Source organism: Seriola dumerili, unplaced genomic scaffold (assembly GCF_002260705.1).
Source record: "Seriola dumerili isolate Sdu_G_001 unplaced genomic scaffold, Sdu_1.0 BDQW01000040.1, whole genome shotgun sequence".
NCBI lineage: Eukaryota > Metazoa > Chordata > Actinopteri > Carangiformes > Carangidae > Seriola > Seriola dumerili.
The window spans coordinates 4,806,572-4,833,909 of record NW_019174295.1 but is presented as its reverse complement, the minus strand read 5'-3'; the positions used below and the strand labels follow the sequence as shown (position 1 = coordinate 4,833,909).

Below are 27,338 nucleotides of genomic sequence, written 5' to 3'. Positions count from 1 at the left end.
GATAAATCATTTCTGCAGCTGGACCATCCTGATGCCTTCGACTGAATATTAAATGGTTCCCTGGATGTGACCGTCTTATGTTTTATTTGGCCGCCGCATGAATTCTCCCACCGGATCCTCGTCGGTGTACGCTGCTGTCCTCCTCCTCGTCCTCCTCCTCCTCCTCCTCAGACGGCCAATTCTCGCAGAGGGCACTACCCTCCTCCCTGCCGCTAAAGACATTTTGATCGTCCTCCCCGTTTCCCCCCACCCGGACTCGACCATCACTCCGCCTGCCTCCTCATCCGCCACCTCCGCCACTACCACCACCACCACCTCCTCCTCCGTAACATGTCGGGACAGTCTTTGACGGACCGGATCGCCGCCGCGCAGCACAGCATGACCGGGTCTGCCATCAGCAAAGCCGTCTGCAAGGCCACGACGCATGAAGTCAGCGGACCCAAGAAGAAACACCTTGACTGTAGGTTAAGCATACCATCACTGCATACGGTATAGATAGCCTGCATGCATGCATCAAGCTACCAGCATCTTTCCTCACAAAGGATAGCTTTTATAAACAGCATCTATTATGCTCCCCCCTCTCTCTCTCTCTCTCATCCGGTTTGCATCCTCTTTAATTAGGCACCATTACATTCCCTTGGACTAAAATTTGATTTACGCCGCAAAGCATACACTACAATGTATCTGGCCATTAAAGCGAGCAGTAAATTTTAATATAAGGCGAGGGGCAAACAGCCAGGCACTATCTGTGCATGTCATTCAGGGGAAATAGGCCACTCTGGTATAGGCTAATCATATTGCAACCATCCGCTTTACAGTGTACAGGCCTATTCATTATTAACGCCACTATCAGCAGCAGCACTATTATCCTCTGGAGACACTTCATAGCCAAATGAATATGCGTTATTCCTGCAGCATCACTAACATTTTTTCTTCATTTGCAGAATCTCACGTTCAAGTTCACTGTCATGTCCTCTGCTGCAATATTATCATTAATGAATGTGTTAGTGCTGTCAGTCCTGAGGTGCTGAAGGCAGGGAGTCACACAGTATACTGTGTGTACTGTAGCTCTGCTGGTGGGTGTTACAATGAGGCTGTTTTTTTGTTTTTTTGTTTTTTTTGGTGTCAGTACAGATTCTTTATCTCCACATTCTGCTAATTACCTGAAGCAATTATGAACATAAGAAGATTCCTCACATGCAGATTTTTGCCAGTGATTATTAGGTTAGGTGGCTTTTCTGGCTCACTATAATTACTTGACATGATCAATAGAGAGCACGGGTAATCAATGGTGCTGCCAGTCAGACTAGCAGGCAGTCAGTCCAGACAGACAGACACACAGACAGACGGGCACATAGCAAGATGGCTAATCAAGAGGAAACGTGGATAAATCAGTGAGAGAGAGAGAGAGAGAGAGAGAGAGAGAGAGAGGAACAACGAGGCAGGTCGCCAAACAGCCTGAGAGTCAGTCATCCAGCTACACACCCAGCCAGTCAGCCCGCAAGTTTGGCAGTGGATTAGTCAGTTATGTCCACGGCAGAGGTGACACTGGGAATTCTGGGCTCCCTCACAAGATGTGCCACTGGGCGCTTCAACACAATACATCTAAATCAGGCCTGTATCACTTTCCTTGACTGAAACAACAACAACAAAAAAAAGGGCCACTAAAGCAGAAAACACCCAGTGGGGGGTGTTTAAAAGGTCCAGAAGCAAGTTCATATGTGCATTTACAAAGGGGGGGGGGGCATTTAATGACTCTTGAATTGCAACACTGGGTAATTACTGCTGCTTTGATTTCACACAAATCTCCTTATCTTGATGGTGACCACCACCAAAGGCTAATTATTCAGGATTTCAGTGATGTTACTGCTGTGGCCATTTGTGAGGCTCATGTTTTACATTTTGGTTGTTGATCCATCCTCAAGAGGGGCAGTCTGGAAACCCCTGGTACAGGTGGAAGTATGACTATTGACTTAATCTCTGAAGAAAACCAAGCCAATTGATGATTTCAACTAAAGTAAAGCTAAAGGCAGATAAAGTGCATCAAGATATTGGTTTATTCCTGTGCTTACTACCGAAGCCGCAGTTTTATAAGAACATATTACTGCAGTTATTAAATGGTAGAAGGTCGTCCACCTCTCTCACCTGTCGTGAGTCAGAGCCTCTCAGAAACTAGCGAATGTCACTCAACTCAAGGATGAGAGCAGAAATTCTGAGCATTTACATGATAAAATGTAATCTGTAAAACATTTTATACCTCCGCTCTCAAGGACAATGACATCTCTCTCAGAATGTGTCCATTTATTCTGGTCGAAGTGGTTACATGAGGCATTTTTTTTGTTCTGATCCGACTCTTATTCTGGTGATTTGTGGAATAAAAAAGCTCCATGCCAGAGCAGAAACTGTAGGCTTGGCTCAATTCACCCCCCTGGAAGCTTGAATTGATTTTTTTAGTTGAATGAGTGTTTTGTACTTGAGCCATTCAGATGCAGCTGTTCTAACAGACACAGCTAGCTTCCACAATAACACACTTTCTATTTCCTGTTAAGAGGGCCTCTCCTCTCTACCCAGGACATGATATAACATCCAGTTCTCTCCCTGGCATTTAATTGAGAGTAGAGGCTGCACTTAAGGTTGGGGAAGGGCGCAGGAAGGAAGTTTGTTTGTAATCAGGAGGACAGTGGCACTAATCCCACAACTGTCTGGGAGGACCTTGGTGGGGAAGGGAATAAAGAATGCAAGAATGCAAAGAAAAAGCAAATGATGTCTACAGCTCTCAGGAGCTCCAGATGATTCAGCTGTACAAGACTGTGGGTCAGTGTCAAGTCTGAGAGTTCAGATATGTGTGAACCACGCTCTCTTTGTGCAGCGCACCCACCATCAAATTTTGGGTCTTTTCTTGTTCAGCTTTAAATACGGTCATAAAATAGGGTCATAAAAAGTGACAAACACTGTATTCTGAGGGAATGAAGAGTGCGTAAAAACCCTCAGCAGGAACTACTGTGCCAGTAAGTGGAACAAAATCAGTGGCAGAATAAAGTGAAACCAGAACTTCTAGGTTCTGTTACAGAAGCAAGAAGACCTTATTCAAAAACCCACAAGTGTGGTGTGGCTCACTTCATATGTTTAGATAAAGATGGCCATTTCCTAAAAAAAATGATCTACTATCGTTGTTTATTTCATCTGTCTGGTTTGAGCAACATTTAATGAACAGTATCACCCATAAGGCCCAGGCTTGACAGAAGAAACGAGTCCATTAGTGAGTCAAGGGGGTCGCGGTTAGCTCAGACATAGGAGGACAGAAGAGCAAGCGGTGTGGAGGTTTTTTAGAAAGCAGAGATTAGATGCTTAATTAATACAGATAAAAAAAAATTGCATGCTGTTGTAAATTTTCATGGGAGCTATAGTTTTTTCTGTTTTTGTTCACAATGGTTTCAATGTCTGATAGAAACTGCTGTAATAGATGCTGATTTGTCTTAGAATATGGAAAATAAACCCCAGGAACATACTTCATTTTTTCAGAAAGACTATATCAATGAAATGCTGAATGAGCGATTTCATTGAGGTACAGAAGCGATTGGATCAGAGGCTACACTGAACGTGACATCACGGCATCGTAAGTCAGAAAAAACTACAACTCCCATGAAGATTTACTACCACTTACAGTATTAAGTCAGTTTTCAAAAATTTTAGCTGTAATATTTCTGATAGAAATGTTAAATGATCAGTTATATTAGATTAAAGCGAGCCACATCACATACTGTTGTGAAAAGCCTTTGTTCCAGCGCTGGATTGTTAGTTAACTGTCAAATGTCCAGATGGTTTTGAATGAGATTTTCTTACTGCTGTAACAGATTCTGGTTTCACACCGGCTCTATAGGATTAAACAAACAAAGATAAAGAAACAGAGGTTACTGGCAAAGTTGCCCATCAGTGGGATTTAAAATCACATCCCTCAGAACTAATCCAAGTTTTCTGTTCAGATCAGAAAGAAAGAAAGGACGCCAAAATACACCTGGGCAGTGATTCTAGATTGGTTTACTTAATCTGAGAGCTCTGATAAATACAGACAACATTTCAAGTACCTTTAAAATACACTCAGCTTGTTATTGATCCATCCTTGCGAGGCACAGTGGAAAGAAAAGATGAATAGCTGTGCCATTTGTCCAAATACAACACATGATAAATCAAATGCAATGCTAGTCATTGAAGCTATTCAGAGTGAGCAAACCCAGGTCTCTTTTTTTCCCCCCTATAGTGTCATGACCTTGACAGACCGGTTGGTGACATAAACGGCCAATGTTGATTATTTACTACCTATAGCGAATGACGAGCATGACACACAGAGTAATGGGATTTCACTTTCACTAGGCAATATTCTGCATGGCTGAGATAGTAGAGAGTGGCAATAGAAATTTATCAGATATAGAATAGTAATCATGCCTAAAAATGACCTTCTGCCCTGAAAGCACAGTCTGTTGTGTTATTCAGCACATGATTATTTTGGTTGCGTGTCACGGCTATAATTGCGTTGTACCATAAATGTATGCAAAAGCAACAACAAAATGTGTTGACGGTAATCACAAGCTTTTTGCTCCTAAGAAGCCACATTTATGTCCTTTCACACACACACATTTCACATACTTTCACATAAAGTAAAAGACGACATTGAAAAGAAGTTGAAATGATTCACATTTGGTCTGACGTGACAGAAAAACACAAAATGAATGAGAATGAATGAAAACCCCTACACATTTACTCCCACATCTACTGTATGTGTCAGTATAATCGCGTAGTCTTGCAGTTCTGTTTCAGGTCCTGAAAATGACTCACTTTGCATAAAGCCAAGGTCTTGAACAAAAAATGTGTTACATTTTACAGTTAGTCTCTTTATGAGGAGAACTCCCTCCAGACACACATACTTTAAAACACTCATCTTGTATTTTTTATCCTAACTAGCATTACAAATGTCTTGAATTTAATTTGATGACACCATGTTGTCATATTATCCTTTGTATAAATGTTTTCAAACTCATATCCTAAAGCTTAGTTGTAATTGTGTTATTGATGTTGGACTGCAGTTTATCAATAATCCCAGTTGGCAATCATACAGTCAATACTTCATTACATCCCTCTAGCTATCTACACCATCACATGTCAAAGAATACATTCTGGATGATGTATTATCACACAGAGGAATATATAGAGGTGGGCTCTATTATTTAGGTGCAATTGTATTCAAGTAGAAGCATATGTGCTTTGCAATTATTCAGCTAAAAGTAAACAATACATTTAAACCTGCAATAACTGATGTTTTTTTGCCAACACTGACATATCAAATAGCATCTTAATTAAACATCCAGCAGTAACACAGCAACATTATCATTCATTTGGAGTCATGTTTCTGGCCACCTGATGAATATAAGTTCAATTTACACTCTCTTTTAGCTCTGTTTTTGGTCTCAACCAACTCCTGAGGGAAATATCTGGATCTTTAGCAGCTAAAAGTTCCAATATGTTCACCAGCTAGTTGCTAACTCTGTCTGTCTGCTGTGTGGTGCTAGGCAGGTTACATACAGTGAGTACGTACAGTGGGTTTTAGGAGCTTTTTCTGATGAAAAGAGCTGCATGCTGATATCGAAAGAGTCGCTGCGAGAGTCGTGAGAGTGAACCAAAGAGGAAAACTAAAACTGAAAAGAGCTGGAACTTGCTACATAGTTCAGTAAAGCTGAGAGCTGCAGATTTAGGTTGTAAATCTCAGTAGGTTTATGGCAGCTTTGATCGACCCCCTTTTCACATTGTAACACTGTCATTTGATACATTCTTATTATAAAAATGTTGATAATAGCCGCTTTAAACAAGCTACGCTAACGGCCCCGTGAGCATTACACAAAGTGGTACTAAATGCTAATGTCAGCATGCTAGCATTCCCTTTTGTCATCGTCCTTTAGTACTTTTATAGTGGTCATATCAGTATCAGTATCAGTATCTCCACCAAGATAAACAGTATTTCCTGTTGGTGAGCATTTTAAGAGACAATAAATAAAATATTGCAGCTGACGTGAGACTAGCCAATTTACCCAGCAAGTTAGCTCTCAATTAACTTCACTGAAACATTCCACGGTTCTCTGTAAAAGCAACCACAACCACATAAATTTTAACCTCTGGTGCCACCAGGGCAACAGTTTAAGGATCACCAAAGTCTTTAGGATTCATCCTCTGGAGACAATGAATGTCTGTCTTAATTTCACGGCAATCCAGCCAGTAGTTTATGAGATATTTCAGTCTAGCCCAAAGCCACGGACCAGCACTGTTATCTGCAGCGCCATGTTGCTAGCATGGTGAAAAAGTGTGTGGCATGTCCACTTTACGAGTGCATTTATGTGTGTTCACTTTTGACAAGAAGCATTAATTAGTTTGAATCAATGTGGTACCATTAATTATTGAGCCTGAAGGAAACAAACACACAAACAAACCATTAACGATGTGAAAGCATGACTGACCGCCACCATTACAACACGTGATTGCTATATTCATGCCCGGAGATTTAATTATGAGACGGGACTTTGAAAAACACAAATTCAGAATAAAAATCGAAATATATAAAGTGGTGATTCTGGGTTTGTGGCGACTTATATGTACAGTCAGGTGTAAATATGCTTTATAGTGATGTAAATATCAATTTTGATGTTAGTGTTGCTCTACATGGATATTTTTTCAAAATGTGTTTAGGAATCATTTTGTTCATTGTTTTCTACACGTTTCCACTTTCAGATATTGGATGTACTCAGACCCTTGACTAATATTTGGCCTTAAATCAAGGGACCAAATGTCATGACATTAATGCTGTAGAGGGAGACTCTGACAGTCTGACTGCAGTGATAATTCATGGCATTCAAAGCTGCGCGAGTCGATAAAGAGTATAATCAATATTGTTGCAGTTATTACCGGCCGTGTCGCTTTCATGCTCAAAAATAACACGGAGAAAAGATGAGCAGGATTGAAACATTAGCTGCAGTGAATTGCTGGTGCTTTGGGTGCCTTTGACATTCATTAAGCATGTAACTGTGGTATCAGCCGGGACTCTGTGGTATCCAGCGTTTCAATGGGCGCAGAAAACATCACACAGCTTTCAAATAAACCCTGATAACCTCTGATCCCGTGAAAGAAACAGACTGAGGATTTGCCTCAGAAAGAAGTTTTCTCTCAGTAACTCTGCCCACAGCTTCTTTCTCTGTCTGTCTTTGAATGCAAGTTCACTTCCACTCACTCCCCCGAGGTTTCACTGGCTGCATCACTGCTTTTTTATTTTAGTTCCTTTACTTGTATCATTATAGTATTGCATTGTATATTGCCTTTGTTGGTGGTGTGCTTTTCTTGACCATCTGTTGTCAAATTCAACTAAAATTTCCCCCCATCTTGATTTTTTTTTCATCTGACTTTATCAACTTTGACATTTATTATTTTCTTATTTCTATTTTCTATTTTAATGTTCCTTCACTAAATGACATGTGGTTTGCACCAATATTACCTGTAATCCTATTCCTATCTCAGTCTTGCCAATACTACTGAGCAAAAATATTGAGATAACTGTAATTGGTTTATCCAGGGAAATAACTTTCTGTAACTTCACTTCTTGAATCACAAGCGGAATAATTTCTCATTTATTGATTTGCAGAATATGCAGTATACAATATATAGCAACAGGGCACATAAGAAGGAGCCTATTTGTGCTATTTAAAGCTTGGTTCTTTTACTAGGAGTCAGTAAACCTTTGAGATTAAACAGATGCTGAACATACTTTACATTTTGATCTTGATCTTTAGCCAAAATCCTTAAGGAATTTAGGGCATTGTTCCTACAATATGTCCCAGTTGTACATTTACTGCTGAATTCTGAATCACCTGTCATCTGTAATTCACTATTTTGGGGAGATATTGTTGTAAATATAAAAGTGGAGACTTATTTCTCTGCCTTTAAAAGAAACTATCCTGTTTGCATGTTAGTTTTTTAATTTTAAAAACACATAGTCCACCTGCCATTTGTCAGACCTCTGGATCCGACACACAGCAGATCACTGAGCTAATTCTCTTTTAAAATGTGTTTCACATTTGCACATTTGCTTTGAACAGGCAATTTACACTCTGGGTGTGAGTCTGAGAGGGTAAATGTTGGGGTCAAGTCAGATTTAGTCCATCACCGCTCACAAAGATGCTCTGGAGGAAAATTCAGATTCATTATTCATAATCAGTTTATTCATTTGATGCTTTCTTTTAAAAATGATGCATCTCCTGTGCTGATTGTGCTGGATTAGAATTGACCTTGTAATGTAACTTTCTTCTGATTGGATGTTTTGTTGACATTTTGGTGGAGTAGGTAGGTAGAGCTGCTGGATTACAGCCAGTGAATGGATTTTTTGATATAGTAGCCCTGGTTCTAATTCATCTGTCATTTGTTCATTGATTTGTGTGCTGATATTGAGTGAGTCAAAAAATAATGCACCAGTCAATATGACTTCATGAGCTCGCTAAGGTTATAAATGATGGTTTTGGCACGTGGCTGGTGCTTTTATTCACACTGACTTAATGTACGTGAACAGGAGTTTGTGGACACAGTGGTAAAACCTGCAATTTAACAAATGATCTCTAACACCTTTATCTATGATTCTTGTTCTACTAATCATTTATTTATTTATTTACTTCTTTTTTTCAGGATCATTCATACTGTTTTTTTTTTCTATCCTCCAGACCTGATCCACTGCACCAATGAGATGAACGTCAGCATCCCCCACCTGGCAGACACACTGCTGGAGCGCACAGCCAGCAACAGCTGGATAGTGGTTTTCAAAGCGCTCATCACCACACACCACCTCATGATGTACGGCAACGAGGTGAGCTGAACGCACCGATGTATGGAAGCCCAGAAAGGACAAAAACGGCAATTTTTCAAATGATATTTCCATGAGAAAATAGTTTATCGTTTGGACATAGCACGCTTGTTTTACTGTGATCAAAACAAAAAGAGAACAATTTTTTTTTTGGATAGTCATACACAACTATTAGGCAACAAGTACTTCCCCCTCACATTTAAAGTTTTAAGGTGAACAGGTATAAGATCTGTTCCTAGATAGCTTTGTTTAGTTAGTGGTAACAGTGTTAGACTGTTTATCAGTTAACTATTCAATCGGTGTTTGGATAGAAATCTTATCAAGTTATTTATCAACAAAATAATGCCAAACATTTACTTTATTTACTACTCAATTTGAGGATTTGCTGCTTTCTTCTCTGTTTACATCACTGTAAATTGAATATCTTTGGTCGAACTTGTGATGGGAATTCTTTTATTTATTTTATTATGCATTAATTATTTCATAAAATGAACAATTTATCTATTTGTGGTGAAAACGATAAGCGGATGGATCAATAATGAATTAGCTGTTGTTACTTGTTGTTACTGCATCCCTACACTAGATGACAAACTACCATTAAAACACTTTAAAATGGGGTCAATGAGTGGATGAAACAAAGACATTTCCTGGACAATTCAATGCTCTGCACAACTATGTCTCCACACACACAAACATGAGAGAGAGAGACGCCGACGCACGGGTCATCGATCTATCCAGACACTGACATTTCGCTCACCAGGTTGCGGCAATTTCTCTCCAACTCTTGCAGCGAGTTTTCTTTGAAGCCGTATCTTCCATGTGTCCAACATGGACTGATGAAGTATCCCCGCTGACATTTCAATGGCCAGTGTGGCAAATTGCCTCTCTCCACTGCTCGTACCACGAGAGCAACAACCAAAAACATCAAACATGTTAAATGATGAGCGTCTCAAACTAGAAAGAGAGGCTGTGGCGGCAATTACAGCGGGCATGACGACCCACTCAAAGTGTGTAAAAGCAACAAAGCTTTTAGTGACACAAGTTGTGACATGGTGTTTTGAACATTTGTCTGGGATGCCTAAACTGGCTTTGGCATTTTCAACCTGATCAGAAAAAATATATGGTTTAAAGCACCATGACGTGACCATGACTTTATGTCCTTAATGTGATGTATTTCCTTACAAAACAGGACACTGGAATGGGATTACTGATTGCTCTATGCGAATGGGATATCAATTAAAGAAAGAATTTGATAGGAGGGGCATATTGTAACTTTACTGGTTAGAATTTCTTTTTAATACTGGGGCAGGATGAACCAAAACTCACCTGGAAAGTCAGCACTTGATATTCCAACTAGGAAACCAAACAAAAATAATGTTGCAGATGAACACTGACAGATCAGGTCAAAGATGGATGGTTTCAGTGAAGGATTGTTATTGTAAAATGTACAAGCAGAACTTCCATTCTTCAGATGCTCCATTATCAGTATTGGGCATTTGATTTTCTGCAAACGTCTGGTTGTTGTGAAGCATGTGATTAGCTGTAACTCTGCTTATGCAATCGGCGTCAAGCCCAGTTTTCCAGTGTCCATTTCATTACTTTCAGTCAACAAGCTTCTGTGAAAGACTTGTAAAGCTTCAAATGAACTCTTCACTTGGCATGGCATACACACTGCCAGTGTGTCAGCATGGACATGACTTGATATTGTCGGGGAGAAGTAGCAGATAAGACACTAACCCCTTCTGTTCTCTCTTTTTTTTCCGTCAGAGATTGATGCAGTACCTTGCCTCCAGAAACACACTCTTCAACCTCAACAACTTTCTAGATAAGGCTGCACTACAAGGTGATTTAATGCCATTTGGCTGTTTGTAAACTCAGCAGTGCTGTACGTCCAACAAAATGACTTTATGTCGCACTCTCCGCGGCTCTGTAACACTATCAATAAGCCAATTTCAGAGCCTATTTCAAGGGGAAAGCCAGAGACCAGAATCGCAGGGCTACAGACAAATACGCTCTTTATTTGTTACAACAAGCTGCTGAAAATGAAAAAAAAAAAAACATGCTCAGTGACTTTGTAATTAAACGTTTTCAAAAGTGAAAATGAATAAATAAATAAATCTTGAAGTAATGTGGTGCCAGGGCCTGTTTGACACATTGGGAAAAGCAGATTGCTCATAAAGAAGTTAGTACACTTCATATGAAAAGGATTATGGGTTCTTAACCTGATTTGAAAATAGGACAAAGTGATCAGTTACTAACTGCAGCGCCCCCTCTCTGCCCCCCTCCCTCCTCCAGGGTATAACATGTCAACTTTCATCAGACGCTACAGCCGCTACCTGAATGAAAAAGCCATGTCTTACAGACTAGCAGCGGTGGACTTCACCAAGATGAAGAGAGGGTAACAAACACACACACACACACACACACACACACACACACACACACACACTACTGACATACATGTCATGTATACATTGGGGAATTATGGGTTATTTTAACCAAAAAGGATGATAATAGTTGGAACAATTGTATTTATATTTTCAGGCTCTACTACTACTACTTGTATGGGCTAGTTAAGACATCACAAACATTATCTCTTTATGTCACATGTTTTCTTTGTATTTTATTCTACAGCATATTAGTCAATGTGCTTTATAAATAAACTTGATTTGATGTGATGTGATTTGATGCTACTATGTAACAAATAGATTCAGTATTTTTCCTTAAAGTGAGTCTGTGTAGCTTTTACTGACCAGCAGCCACTATGGCCACAAGTGGCGGTTATGGGATAAAGGTAAAAACAAAAAAATGCTAATAGGTAATGTTACATTAGCGCAAATAGAAAAGAGTCATGAAGTAAGTGAAGTGAACCAGTAACCACCTACAAACCCCTGAGCAATGGTTATAAATTCCCCATTTTAATTAGCAGGAAGAAGAATGTGTCGTCATTAATTTCAAAAGTTACATATCTTTCTTAAAGATGTGTTTATTTCTGTATTATTATTTCACCCTTTTGTGTTTAAAGGCTTGTTTTAAAGTCCTGTGCGTGTGTGTGTGTCGCATTTGTGTTTGTGCGCATGTGCTCTTGTGTGTTGCCAGGGCTGAGGGTGTGATGCGCACCATGAACACGGAGAAGCTGATTAAGACTCTGCCTATCATTCAGAACCAGCTGGATGCACTGCTGGATTTCCAGGTAAAACATGTGACTGATACTGGTTTCTGAAAACCTGTATCTGGATCTGATCTCACACAGCATTTTCCCACTGTCTGTCCCTCCCCCAGCCTAACTCCAACGAGCTGACCAATGGAGTGATCAACACAGCTTTCATGTTGCTCTTTAAAGACTCCATACGGTTGTTTGCTGCCTATAATGAAGGGGTCATCAACATGCTGGGTAGGCTCATCTCTAATGAGGTCAGGGATGTATTTATGGCGTAATGTCCCCCTGATGTCGAGATCACAAGACTGTGACTCCACTCAATCCTTCTTTAGGGGGAAATCAATTTTTCCTGCTACTATCTCTCAAAGTTCAATTAAAGACTATAAAGATCACCTTCTTTCCTCCCATTAATTGTTAAGCCAGCGAGGAGGAACAGACCATCAGACTCTTTGCTGTGAAGTTCATTAAATGATTAATTACTTAATTTACTCGATTTATATAGTGACTGGGAGTCTATGTAGAATTTATTTCATCACCAGATCCAGGCATATCAGGATAAATCAATAACAGTTTTTTTAGCAGTTTTTTTTTATTGTATTCACTTTTTAACATTATCATGTAGCATCTCAGTGTGTTAAATTAAATATTTATAAAGTATTTGTCGCCGATCATCAAGATAAAGTGAACATTTCCCTCTTTTTTTTTTGGTGAATAAATAGTGATGCTCTTACGCTGATTGTGGTCTTCTGATACACAGAGAAATACTTTGACATGAAGAAGAACCAGTGCAAAGAAGCTTTGGAGATCTACAAGACCTTCCTCAACAGGATGACCAAACTGTCTGAGTTTCTCAAAGTGGCAGAGGTAATGTCTGTTCGTCCTGCTGGTCCTCATCCTCAGGAGGAGGAAACAGAGTTAAACACCCCTGGAGAGGGCGGGAATATATCTGTCTGGAGCAAAACTCAACAGCCTCTTCCTCTAAACTTGTTTTCTATGTGAATATATAAATATCCTTTTCTAATTATCTAATTTAAACTCCACTCTAACCTGTTGAGAGTTGCTCCAGACGTCTGTTACCCTTCGGATCTGATTTACGGTCGATATTTTCCAAGCTAAAACTGACCGTAGATCAGCGTCCGGGGGGCTTCTTGCCTAATCTTCCAAGTCTTTTTTTGCATCTAGATTTTCTCCTGTTTCTGTCCTTCTCTTACCCTGACCTGGGGAGGGGGTTACTCCGAGACAGTGATTAATGGCTGAGTTTCAGCCAATCAGAGAGCCACTCATGTAGAGCTTCCAGTTGAGGGACCCCTCGCGTGCTGCCTGTTCACATGCCTGCACTGCATGCCCAAGCAAGCTCTTCTATCTCTATCTCTGTCTCCTCTTCCTCTTATTTTTATTCCCTCCCTTTTCTTAAAGAGTATGGTTTTCTTTCTTTATTATGGCTGCTATCCAATTAACAGTTGCAGTCCTTGCTAGGCTTCACAGTGAATATCAACAGTTTTATCCACTGCGTAGCATTATCCCGTGCGCCATCTTCAAAGGCTTTCTCACTGCTTGGTTTCGTTTCCCATTTGGAAGAAGGTTTGGGGATCTCGATCCAAAGAAAAGAAAAAAAAAAAAAAAAAACTACAGACTAACGTTGACTTTAAGGACCCATTCATTTTACCTGTCTAACAAAATGTGTGTTTGTCTGTTTGTGTGTCATCTGTGTCCCTCCCTTCTCTTTCTGTTCAAAGTCAACATTAGTTGAGTGTCTTCCTTTTGGATGTTTCTTACCTCGCACAGTCATGTGACCTGTTGTCTGCCCTCTCTGCCCTGCCTGTACAGTCAGTCGGTGTGCTCAGCATTCATTTCAAACCAGTCTCCAGATCTCAGTGTGCGCGTGTGCGTGTACTTATAAGTGTGTGTGCGTGTACATATACTGTATATATAGGTGTTTGTATGCGTGTGCATGTGCCCTCCTCCCCTCCTCCTCTGTTGTCTTTTATTTGTTTTCCTTTCCAGCCACTGCATGAAGTAATGAATGCTTGGGTTTGATTCTTCTTTCTCCCTCCTCCTCCTCCTCCTCCTCTTCCTCCTCTTCTTTCTCCTTCACACGCCTCTTCCCTTTTTTTACTCTGTGGTCTGTTGGGTTTTTTGGTTTACTCCTTGTTTTATTATTACATTGGGTTTATTTTTATTTTGCCTCCCTCCTCCCTCCCCTACCCCTCCCTCCTTTTTTGTGACACAGCGAGTTGGGATAGATCAGGGCGACAGCCCCGATCTCACACAGGTCAGTCTACATCTCATCTCAATCAGTCAATCAACCAGTCAGTCAACCAGTATATAAATCCGTCAAGTCAATCCCATAATGCTTCATTCTAAACGCTCCCGTTCCCTACTCACCCTACAGACCTGCCCACACTGCAGCTGCCCCGTCCTCCTCCTCTCTTCTTCACTCTCCTCAACTCCTTCGCTTTTTCTCCTTTTCTGTCTGAACAGAGTCTAGAATAGAGAGGAAACAATAAATGAAGACCTGCAAATAGCCTTGAAGCATTTTTTCCCCATAATGCATTAGTGCAGGGATTTCATTTTTTTCTCCTATCTGAATCTTTGCAGAACAAATTTTACTCTGAGGTAAGATTTTAAGATTTTGAAAACAGCATTTCTGCAGCTGACTAAAGTTTTTTTAACCTCTTTTTTTTTTGCATATTTCTATTTTAAATGTCCAAGACTGGGGCTTAGTATCTGTCTGAATTTTTCCCCAGTGTAAATATCAAGGCTTGTCTCTTCATTCAAAGGCTTATCATACAAATAAGTCAGCACAGCTTCATGGAATAGGTTTTTTGCCCTCATAAGCAGTGTTCAAATCATTCTCCTGAAAAGATTATGTCCCTTTGCATTAGCTGTGGGGAGAGCAGCGAATGGTTTCTATTAAGTAGGTTTCTGCAAATATGACTTGGATAGGTGTACATAATGCCATCATAAGTACTGCATATCATGCTAAAGGCCTCAAATGCAACGTATCATTTTTTTTAGTGGAAACATAATTGGATGTTTACAATATCACCAATCATGTAACAAAAAAGAGAGAAGGGCTGCCTTTTTTAAAATGAATGTCATGTTTGTAGTGCTTATGAAGACCTTATATGCCCTTATTCAACAACATAGTGACCCATGCCTATACTGAGCTCTAGATATGTGTCTGTTTTACTTTTAAACTTTTAGCATATTCTAGATTTCTCTGAAGAAGGATATCCAGAATTCGCATTTTACTCTCTTTCCCCCTTAAAATAAGTATATGAGAAATCTTTTCTTTGCTTGTTGTGTTTGCATTGTGTTCTCTGGCGCTGAAATGTGAGGCTCTGGGTGAAAACCGTGGTATCACATGTTGTCAAAATGAACCCATCCATCCTTTTTGTTTTCCAGTAAAGAGTGCCGGCCAGCTGCTCAATGTGTATACCTGGTTTTTCACCAGACGTTTACATTTCACTGAGTTAATCTCCTTGGCTTCCAGTGGGATTAAAAAAAATATGGTTCTCAGCTCCTTTGTTTAGTTGCTACTTAATCAAATAAAATCAAATGAAAGCAACGTTAATCAGACTTTTAACCTAAAGTGGAATCCACGGGTTAACTCTTTAATTTTTGGATTGTGATTTTCTTTATGTGTATGCGTGTGTGTTATGAGAGCGTTTGTGCACTGCTGGCGTCTGCATGGGCTCGTTAGATGGTTCAGAGATGTGTTTGTTGTCGTGTTTCTCCTCTGGAGCCCTGCAGTGATGATGCTCTAATCTGCCCTGACCTGTCAGTCCCGCTGTGGACTCGCTTGCATGATCCGGGGCTGATGTGTGCATGCTGGTCAACCAAACCTGATGAAACCAAATGCAAAAAAAAAAAAAAAAAAAAAAAAAAAAAAAGTACAAAGAGCTGTCGTAGAATAGAAGACGAATCTGAAAGTGATGTCTTAATTTCGCTGCTGCTTTGTGTGTGCGCGTATCCAAGTGTGTGAGATCAAATGAGGGGGGTGACGAGAGGGGGAGTGAGAGAAAACAGTGTGTCCCACTTTGTCTGCTTGGCTGTGGTTCTAATATTACCCCCTCACCTTCCCACCCCTTTACCCCCCCCCTCCAACCTCAGGCTCCCAGCTCTCTCCTTGAGGCTCTGGAGCAGCATCTAGCCTCTTTGGAGGGAAGGAAGCTGAAGGACCTCTCCACAGCCAGCAGGTAAGATCAGATTAGAAAGAAGCTCCTAAGATCTGCTGCACTATATAATATTAATGTTAATATTATAGTAGTACTTCTACCACTACTACTGCTATAACTCGAGACCTTTCACTTAAAACCAAAAATGGGGACTTCGTGGCGCTGCTGGAAGTTAAATCAGGGCGTCACCAAAGTCATTAGACTTCATCATCTGAAGAATGCCCAAAATTTCATGGCATCTCATATTTGTTGATATATTAAAGTGTGAAGCAAAGTGGCGGACAGACAGGCCGACACTGCCATCGCTCAGACTGTGGTGTAACTGATCCAGACTCAAATCTTTCGAGGATGAGATGGATCGCCACAAACATTCATGTTCCCCAAATGGGGGAATCCTACTGACTTGAGTGATCTCCTGACATGTGTGTGTGTGTGTGTGTGTGTGTGGGTGTGTGTGTGTGTGTGTGTGTGTGTGTGTGTGTGTGTGTGTGTGTGTGTGTGTATGTATGTGTGTCTCACCCTCAGATCCAGCACCTTGTCCAGTGCAGTGTCCACTCTCTCCAGCACTGGGATCTCTCTCAGCCGCATGGACGACAAGTCAGACGACAACAGACTGCAGCAACACAAGGCGAGACATTTGCGAGACATTTTTAGACATTTAAAAAAAAAACACCCACACACACATAATGTAGAGAGGCGTGGAGAGCTAATATCACATATAAACAATACTGTACTGAATGAAACCACATTGTGATTATTCCCAGTGCAGATACCTTTTTTGCAAATCATCTGCTTGTATGTGAGGAAACACACTGAAATTGTGTGAGCTGTGTACACACAACTGTACCCTCAAGTCTTTTTTTTTTTTTTTTGTCCCCCACACCGTTGTTGAAGTTGAATGAACAAGAGCATTAATCCTGCTGTACAGTGAAATACATTGTCTGTACCTGGCTGCTGGCCCACAGCATACACAGCTGCACAGAGAATAGAAATGAACTGAAGTCTAAAACACCTTCTGCAGTGTATTTTTCATTCAAATAACGAGGACACGGGGAATGGAAATAGTTATAACAGCTGCACTACTTAATATGAGAGATATTTGACTTCCTCTTTTTGTTTTTCCAGAGGAGGTTAACATTCTTCAACAAGCTCAATCATTTTCTGTTGATGTTTTCCACGCAGGAGGACGGTCACAAGGCGATAGACATTCAGACGCCCAATGTGTCACCCAGCACCCAGTCAGTGGGCAGTGCCAACAGCAGCGGAGGGGCAGCAGATCTCTTCTCCAACTCACCCATCGTACCCGTCAACAACCAGTGAGTCCGTAGTCCCATGCAGTGTAAACAGAAAAATTCTACGGGGAAAAGGCTTTTTTATATTGTAGAAAGACTCTTTTCTTGTTTCCTGATTTGTCTGCGAACAGTACCTTTCAGTTTCGTTGTATCATTTTATCCCTTTATCCCAGTTCTTCAACAAGAGACTTCTTGCTTTTTATCTGTCACAGTAAATAACTTTTTTTTTTTTTAAATGGACTTTTCTGGTTGCATAAAAATTAAATGAGAAACACAACTGTGCTCTCCTCTCCCTTTTGCTTCCTGTAGTGTGCCAAACCTGACCAGTGAGCTGTTCACCCTGCAGCCAAACTTCACCCCCATCCAGACCACACACACTGTGCCCAACAATAACAATGCCTGGGGAGGTAGGACCGCATACACAACCAAACAAACAAACACACACACATATAATCATGCAAACGCACAACGAAGCGTGCAAATAAATGCCCACTCACGCAGTCACACACACACACACACACACACACACACACACACACACACACACCTCAGGGCTGGATAAGCTGTGACAGTAACGCCTAGTTGCTTCATGCTCTTGACTCATTTCCCCTCTTTTCTCCTTTCATGTTACCATGGTAACCTTCGGATGTCAGGTGACCTGCTGAAGCCAGCCCCGCCCACTCAAATTCACAGCCCAGGAGCCCCGTTGCACTCTGGGAAAATGCTGCCCAATGATTTGGACTCTTCATTAGCCAACCTAGTTGGTAGTGAGTACACAGCATCTCTGTCCAAATATTCAGTCATCACCTCCATTTTTCTTTCCCGTTATTCCTGCTTCCTTTCAGCTGATGTTATGTTTGTTATTGTCTTTTCCTCTTCTCTCAGACTTGCAGTTTGGGGGGACGCCAGCTAAAAAGTGAGTGGCTTTTCCTGACTTCAGCAAAAGACTGCTGTCTATCCAGTTTTGTCATATGATCATGATTTCCATTTTGCATCATCTGTTGTCCTAGTAAAATACTCTATGTGTGTGTGTGTGTGTGTGTGTGTGTGTGTGTGTGTGTGTGTGTGTGTGTGTGTGTCTGCGTGCATCAGGCCGGAGCTCCAGTGGAGTCAGCTGGTAGAGAAAAAGCCAACAGGAGGAAGTGGCTGGCAGTCAAAGGCCATGTGCACCAGCACCAACTGGACTCACACCACCCATCCCATGGCACCTGCACCCATGCCCGTCCCTCAGATGGTAAATCAAAAGCTACATTCATGTGGTCGTGATGGGTGTGTAGGGGATGTCATCCCCTCTCTGGTGTTTTGACTCACGTTGGCTGATTAAACATGAGCATGTACAGACTTGATTGACAGTTCCCTCATTCTCCTGTTAGTCATGAGTGGGACAAGTGACATTATAGTCATTGGGTTTCCTCCAAAACCTGACCAGTGCAGTGCTGATTTATGCCTACTGGGCTTGACTTTTTTTTTTTTTGCACCATTTCAGTCCAGCACACAAAAGAGCACATGCCGCTTATGTCAACTGGAACTGATGGCTGTGTGCAGCTATAAAAGAACCGTGTGTACTATGAGCAGTGTAAACAAGCACATATTTCACACGGTTTGTTGCAGTGGAATCCAGATGGAAAAAGCTACTGTAGTGTCTCTGCAAACTAGTAAAAGCTGTGAAAGATGGAATTAAAGTTTAGCACTACCTTCCTCTGTTATACCCGCCGCCTCATATGCCACCTGCACACCATTTAAACGGATTTTCCTTCCCTTGCCTTGTCATGTATGGCTGCAACTTACTTTTATTGATTCTCCTGACAGTTATTTTTTTCAATTAACCAATTCATCACTTTGTATATAAAGTGAGAAAAGCTGAAAATATTGGGAAAATATGTGGCTTTTTTTTTTTTTTTTTGCATGAAAAATTCTTTAAATGATTATTTGATTATGAAAACAGTCAATAACTCATTTTCTAATGGATTAATTGTTTTAGCTCTAATGTTACGAGAAAATAAATCACCTTATGTAGTGAATTTCATTCCATGTAAACTGCACAAATCTTATGAAATAAAAATGCGAACACACCAGCAGCACAGTGAGATTTCTGGCAGTAACAAAATAGAAACTTCAAAACAAAATCAACCTAACATTTAACTGTCTATATTATAGAGAAGCAAGTCTGTAAATTGGTGTTTTTGTCAGTGAAGCACTTACTCACAGAAATCTTTTGAAAAATAATTGTATTCGGTGCAATCCATCATTTTGTCAGTGAAGTCAATTTCTAAAAAGGATATATCTCACTCTGGATTGAAAATCATCATATACACCTACACAGTGTGAGACCACTTTCAGACTTTTGGACTGTGTATATGGCCTAATGTATCTTTGTGCTGCAGCTAGGGCTTTTGAAGGAGCTCCCAAATGAGACTCTGTCCTTTAGTGCTCTGCTCTAATTATCTACACGTCTCTTCTATTCAATCTGGTTTCATCTTTTAATTTTCGACTGATTGACCTCTCAACTCAAACCGCTCATTTATTGAGCAAATGGCTCGGAAAGCCGGTGGCACGACTTGAATAGAAAGTAGAAGTGATTGGACCATGAGGAATGGGCAAAGGTCTGGTTTATCTTCTCTACCCATTTGGAGAATAGGCACAGACATGGTTTTTATTGTTGTATGCAGACGTGTTAAAAACTAGTCTTTCTTCTTTTCTGTAACCCTCCACAGAACGGGATGATCTATACTGGCTATGTAAGTACTTCTTTTCACTTCACCTCCCCCTCTCTCCTGTTTTTGCACCTGATTTCATCCTGTTCCTTTGCTTTGCTTTTATTAACACAAAATGAACTCTTTTGCTTGTTGTGCTGCCTTGGGATTGTTGTTTCATCCCAAGCGGTTATTACAGGATGCAAATCCACTACCTCAACTCATCGTTATTAAATGTTGCAACTCTCTTTGTTACTTAGGATTAGGTGTCTTGGTAGATGCAAACAAATGCAAATGTTTGAGAAAGTAAAAATATTTCTGTCTTTATTTGGGGGATATCTTTGACAGGTTAGACGTGTGGCTGACAGTATCAGGATTATGTATGTAACTGATTTTTAGGTAAATACTGTATTGGCTAGAAGGTGATCATTTGTGTTTTTCTGCACAGGCTCCAGCACCAGTGGCTTTTCCTATGACGACACCCCAAGTGCCTGTGTATGGAATGGTAAAGGACAACAGCTTCTAGACTAATCTCAGTCGTACATTCACAAATCTTTCATTAATATGCTGCCGACACCGGTCTAAATCTAAATCCACATTATCCTGTTTATTCCCCACCTCCTTCTTGCTCCTCACCTGCACTGACCTGTCGTCTCACCAGCTCCCTCCTCAGATGAGTCATCAGATGGGGGGCGTTCCCATGATGCCCCCACAGCCTGTCATGTACAACCAGCCTGTCCTGAGACCTACCAATCCCTTTGGACCCATCCCGGGGACACAGGTAACACACACACACACACACACACACACACACATTAGTTCCTTTGCCATGTAGTTAAAGCAGTAGTTTTAGTGCTATTATTTTGGGGAATATGGCCCATTTTGAAACTTGACTGAATTCTGTAGTATGTAGCTTAAAGGAACAGTTTGACATTTTCAGGAAACGCTTAATTTGCTCTCTTGCCATGAGTTAGGTAAGAATAGCAATACCACGCTAGTATCTGAATAATAAAGATAAGGTTTTTGTATTGATTGAACGAATGAGATGTAAAATGTTAGTTAGTGAGCTTTAGAGGTGCAAGCAGGTGGACTTTGTTTCCTTCAGATTGAGCCAGACTATCTTTTTTCCAGTCTTTATGCTAAAATAATCTAACTGCTTGCTGGCTGTATCTTTATATTTGGTATACAGACATAAGACTGGTATCAATCTCCACATATAATTCTCTGCAAGAAAGTTAAAAAAAGAAAGAAAGGAAGGAAGGAAAGGAAACAATGATATTTTTTTGAAGGAGCTATTTTTAAGTTTTGCTAGTGCTACATAGCCAGCGTAAGCATTAACAGCTGTTTACTTAACAGCAGTCTGAAAGAAACACTGTGAGTTCAACATCAAACATTCCTTTACTCACCAAGAGCTGTCTCCAGTGGTGGAAAGCCACATCAGTGTTGACTCTGGTCTCTATCACGTCTTTTCTTCTACTGAAGTTAGCACGCTAACCAGCTATCCCCGGCCCGTCTCGCCACTTTCCGATAGCGAGTCACTGTAGCCTCTAATCTGCCACGAAGACGTAGCGCTGCTCAGAGGACATATTATAACCTGTTGTATTATAAAGACGACGATGGCTGAAGCTCTTGTCAAGCAACAATCACCACCACCTGCTCCACGGCAAAAAAAACAGCAGCAGAGAAAACTTTAAAATATTAACTTACAAAGGAGCCGTGTGTTATGTTATGACAGAAACCCCTATGTTCGACCTGAAGCTTTCTGTTTAACACCCACATAAACATGAGGCTCTTGCCTATCTCCTTTCAGGAAATCAGTTTAGCTTTCAGTAAATCGAGCCATGCTTAGTAGACAATATAAAACAAGAACAGAAAAGAAAGAAACAACTGAAACTGAAATTTGACTGAATATTGGGCTTCTCTTGCTTTTATGTTTTGGAATGTGTAGCTCAAATGGAAGAAGTAGTGTTATAACTAGTTATCTCTGGGCTGCTGAACACTTCTGGGAAATGGAGGAAATTTCCAGCTAAAGCAGAAATAGACAAGGTGCAGAACAATAAGAGCAAATAAGACTAAATTAATTTATTCAATCTGAAAATGGCTGGGATGTATTGCATATCCTAAATTGGTATAAAAAAAAAAGAGCACAAGAACAACAAATTGTGGAATTTTCCTTTAACACTAATATTACATCTATACTTCATGTCTGCAAGTCCTCTGGAACAATTGATATATTCATATATAGCTATTTGTAATGATTGATAAAAAGCGCTCAAGCTGTGGACCCCTGTCGAAGCAGCATGAATCATGCCAGATAATTTTAAAATTGACCAGCAAGTGTGAAAAAAAAGCTTTTCCCTGTGAGTAATCACCAGTTGGTGCAGCCGCAAGACTCTCAGTAGAGTAAACAAGTGGATTTTGACCAATTATTCAAAACATAACAGAGTAATATAATTGCTTACTTAGCACTCACGCCCCTGAGAAGCTGTTTTCTTGGCACTGCGGCAGGTAATATGCTTGTCAATAGATGCCTGATCACTTGATGAGGTGTTTTGTTGAACTAAATTACTCTCCATTCTCACCCTGTCCTCTGCAGATGCACTTCATGTAGGGATGATGTTGTAACCATGGCAGCAAAGCTGAGAGAGAAAAGGCAAGAGGAAAGAGATGGAGAGAAAGAGTCCAAGAAAACAAATCCAGAACCAAATCCAGTGCAGGAAGAAGAAAGACGAGGACAGAGAGGAAAAGGGAGGGGAGAGGAAGAAGGAGAGAGGACCAGAGGACGGATAAAGGATGAAATGCTGATGTCTGTTTCTGTGTCGACTGACCCTCTAATCTCCTCTCCTCTCCCCATGTGGCTACTGATCTCTCTGTCTTTGAATCTATAATGCTGGGGCGCCAGAGGCTCCGCATCAGTCCCACTCATCCTCTGTTTGATTTGCCAATTCAGATGGCGAATACGACCTGTGATGACACTAGAAAGACTGACAGCTCTATGGAAGTGCAAAAGCTCTATCGCCACTTCCTGACCTCCTCATCCAGATAATTTCCTGTATAAAAACTTACCCACTTCCCTCTTCATCCCACAACTGAATCAAACTCGGGAGGACGCACGTCTCTTTCTCTGATTGGATCGTTTGCTGGCACTTTACTCAATGTGAACTTTGCCAAGGGTGTATGTCTGTGTAGGTGATTTTAGCATCTTGTTCAGATTGGCAGCGTGCTGCATCAACATTACCGTTTGAGTCTTTTTATGAGCTCCATTTGTTCTGAATTGCCAACTTCACATCAAGAATCCGACGTGGAACGATAATTAGCGGGCACGCTTGTGTGTGTGTGTGTGTGTGTGTGTGTATGTGTGTGTGTTTGTGTGTGTGTGTGTGGATGGACGTAGCTGTGTAGGGTATGTACTGTATGTTTCTCTTTTGGTATCTGATGTCATTAGTGTTGCCAGGTACCAATGTGTTACTGCACTGGAACTAACTGATGAAAGCACTGAGCCACACCCAGGCATTGCATTTGGATGTAAACAAACCTCTTACACTAACTTTGCTACTTGGGGATGTGCTGTACACACTGTATTTTTGTTCTTTTTTCCTCCTCTACAGCTGTGCAATATCATGCAACCCTGTTACCGTCTTTTCCACCCATCTGTAGCCTGTTTAGAAGATGTTTCCTGCTGTAGTGTTGTACCTCTTGTGTGTCCACATCAGGTTTCTGTACAGAATTACGTTTTCTTTTGGGTTTTTTTCTATTTAACTCGTTCTTTTATACCCGTACTGCTCTAAAAGTAGTGAAAAATGCACTGAGAGCCAGATAGAGACGTGACTGGATATTACTAAGGAGGCGATTCTCAGTCTTGCCAATCAGAAATGGTCTAGCTCCCAAGTGTATGATGTCCTCCCTGTCCTGAGCATTCGTCCTGTCCAAAATTAGTCTCTTATGAAGTCCTGGATAAGGGTAATTACCACAGCAGATGTCTCACCTCCACTTGGAGGAATAAAAGACATTGCTAACACAGTGATAGGTTTGTTAATGTAGTGTTAACATTTGTGGACAGGATAGCTAAAGGTCAGTCAGAGGAGTCCAATGAGGACCAGACTGTCGGAAAGCGACTGTCTGTCGATCACGACCCTAATAATGCCTGCAGTGACGACATATAGATTAATTCAGACAGCTAGAGGCGGGCAGGCTTTAATGAGACGTAAAATGTTAATGTGGCTTTCCTCGCAGATCCAAGGTCAAGTTAGACCCACAGACAGACGATATATATATATAAAAATATATATATATATATAGCACAAACCTTCGAAGAGGGGACAATGCTCTGCTGCACAAAAACCTAAAACCATTGCTGGGATGTACAGTTGAAAGGGGCAATAATCGATTGGGGATGAAGTCGTTTTCTATTGATTGTGTCTGTTCTATGTACATGTACTGTACGTGTGTTTGTGTGCACATGCCTTCCCATAGAGATAAACAGGGTCATGTTCCTCGGTAAGAGATGAAAGGTCTCTAGCGAGCTGGTAGCGTGTACTAACTTAGCAGTGAGTGTTATTGTGACTGTGTGTCAGTCTGTACAACGCAACATCAATTTAAGGTGGCTCTAGGATCACTCATCTGCTGAAAAACGCAAAAAAGCCCCAAGTCATCGGACCTGGAACCTCAAAGTGAATCTGAGGCAAACCTCTCCAGACAGCTGGAGCTGTGCAGGGTGGTGATTTCTAACAAAATCGTCAAGAGAATTGCAATTGTACGGTGGTGCATCGTTACAATCCACCCTGGAACTGTTAACTGCTGGCTTTGTGAAAAACCAATCTCCCTCTGTACCTGCAGCTATGACTCTACTACCAGCGGAGAGAGACTTCTGTGTTAGAAATCGTCACCAAGCAGACAGATATTCTCTGAGGTTTCTAAATAAGATGCCAGCTGACTTGGATATCTCCTTTGGAAAATTGTTGTTTCATTCTCCCCCATTATTCCTCGTTCCAGTGGTTTGTCTTTCTCCGTCAGCTGAATGCTCTTTTCATTGTGCACTTCATTCCCACGACGCAGCTCAATCCATCCTGGGCCAACCTCTGACTGTTACTGTGTCCTCTGTATATAGGTAATGCCGTTCATGTGTTTTTAGACGTGCTCTCTCTGTAAAGTGATTGAAGCCCCATTGGATGACGTTACTGTACGTGGGACAATTTATTGCTGTATCTGTGTTTGAATGGTTGTATTTTGAAGGTGTCTTCATCCAGGGATGGGTGGGGGTGGGTGGGGTTGATGTTTGTGATGTTTGTGTCCATCTCGAGGAGGAAGGGGTTTGGGGGATGGGGGTGGGGGGTGTCAAGGGTAAACTATCACAACTGGTCTATACCAAGAGTGTCTTCATCAAGGAAGTGGACAGGACAGGGTCTGTCCTCTTCGAAACAGGAACATTTTTTTGCACCAAAGTCATCATCAAAGCGCAGCTTCTTCTTATTCAAGGTCATAATGGATGGATGATATCAGAACTCAAAAGGATTTTTTTGTTCTTTTATTTTTAGAGACAAAAAAACTGTCTTTTTTTGCATGATTAAGTGTCGTCTTTTTATTGGCTTGTGTGCCCGGTAAAAGCATGACCATTGTGTGAACTCTCACTTACCGGTGTGTTTGGAAAATGTTAAGGAAATTTCTCCATGAGATTTTTTACTTACCTCTTGACATGAACGTTCATTGACATTCATAATCAACTGTTTTACAATGAAGGGTCTGTAACTGTTTGAAGGCTGCCTCGCATGCAGAAATGCAACTTGCAAGTAACCCATCAAACTTCAAACCCAGTTACCATAACTGCATCTTTGTAAAACACCATGGATGTCAATGCCAGTTATCACCTAGCTAGCTAGACATTGCAGTCTTGTAAAATCGCTCTTTATTAAAGCGTTGCTATTTTCAATACGTGTGTTTGAATGCTCGCTCCTTTTTCATACTACGCCAGCAGCATCATGGGAGATAGTGATTGAAAGTCAAAGTACTGTAATATGTGTTTGGTCTGGTCCACATTGTGTGGTGTTTTTAATGTGTTTGCTAAGTCTTGTCCTGTCTGTTGCAATCAAATGGACTTATTAGTTCCCAGTCATTCTTTAAAGCACAGACTGGTTTCCTGAAACCAGGCTTGGATTCAATAGGAGCTTCAACTTTATTTTGAGACGATTTCAGAAAACCAGGCCAGAATGTGTTAAGACCTGAACAGGGGGTTTTGAAATCAGCTACATTGTTTTCAACCCTACTGTTTGAGTGCAGATGGGCAACATTTCCATCTGTCAATCATGTCTCTGCAGACTATATTTTTTTGTAGCCATAGTTTAATTATCAAGAATATACCTATCCTTACTTTTCCTCTACCCTGCTAAATCAATGTAAGAGACACAGCATAATCACTTAAAGGCAAACTAATAATTATAGTATTTAATCTGGGATTTAGCATTGGCAGTTTGAGAAGACCTGCTTCAATAGATGCGCTTACTAGAAAGTTATTTATCTCTAATATTCAGTTTTCCTTGCCTCTGCAAAAAAGTCCAATAAAAGGCAAAAAATTTCTGCCCCAGTATATACGCAAATAGTCCGCGCACACAATACTTTGTACACAAAGCATTGTGTGTGCTGTACTCTTAACTTGACAAAAAAGAATGACACAGGAGGTGAACATAAGTCAAGAGGTACTTACAATAATGGGTTATTTGTAGTCTTGTATTTTCCATAATGGAAGACTCCCAAGACATCATCATCTCCTGACTCAAGTGTCTGCAAATATTCAACAGGGATCCTCACAAAATAGACCTTTGTATTCATCACTGAAGCTACTTCATGGACTAATCTGGCAGCTGGAAACCAGATATACATGTTACCAGAGCAGAAACTGCATTTTCATGCTGTTAGGCCAGTGATCTGTGAATGATGTCTATGCAGTTTCATGCTCCACCCTTTGACCATTTACATACATACTGTAGGTCTACTCATCACATTACCTCAGTATACTCTCATTATTGTGTATAATGTATTCACCACACTCATTCATTACTCTAGTGTCCATCTGTAAACTGTTCATTGTTGTTGAGGCCATGAAACTCAGCAGTGTCCATGCAAAAGTCTTGT

General features: G+C 40.8%; 1 protein-coding gene across 1 annotated transcript; it reads left to right on the top strand.

Moving 5' to 3' along the window:
* The first annotated feature begins 287 nt into the window (after positions 1 to 287).
* LOC111217105 (phosphatidylinositol-binding clathrin assembly protein-like) lies at positions 288 to 23,578 on the top strand. Its single transcript, XM_022738823.1, has 18 exons — positions 288 to 460; positions 8,748 to 8,890; positions 10,655 to 10,730; positions 11,183 to 11,285; positions 11,987 to 12,080; positions 12,170 to 12,281; positions 12,805 to 12,911; positions 16,164 to 16,249; positions 16,754 to 16,856; positions 17,411 to 17,544; positions 17,830 to 17,927; positions 18,174 to 18,287; positions 18,406 to 18,436; positions 18,613 to 18,754; positions 20,235 to 20,258; positions 20,662 to 20,718; positions 20,875 to 20,994; positions 22,810 to 23,578. Exons 1-18 carry the CDS (start codon positions 331 to 333, stop codon positions 22,822 to 22,824), a joined length of 1,689 nt encoding a protein of 562 aa, XP_022594544.1. The 5' UTR covers positions 288 to 330; the 3' UTR covers positions 22,825 to 23,578.
* Positions 23,579 to 27,338: the final 3,760 nt, after the last annotated feature.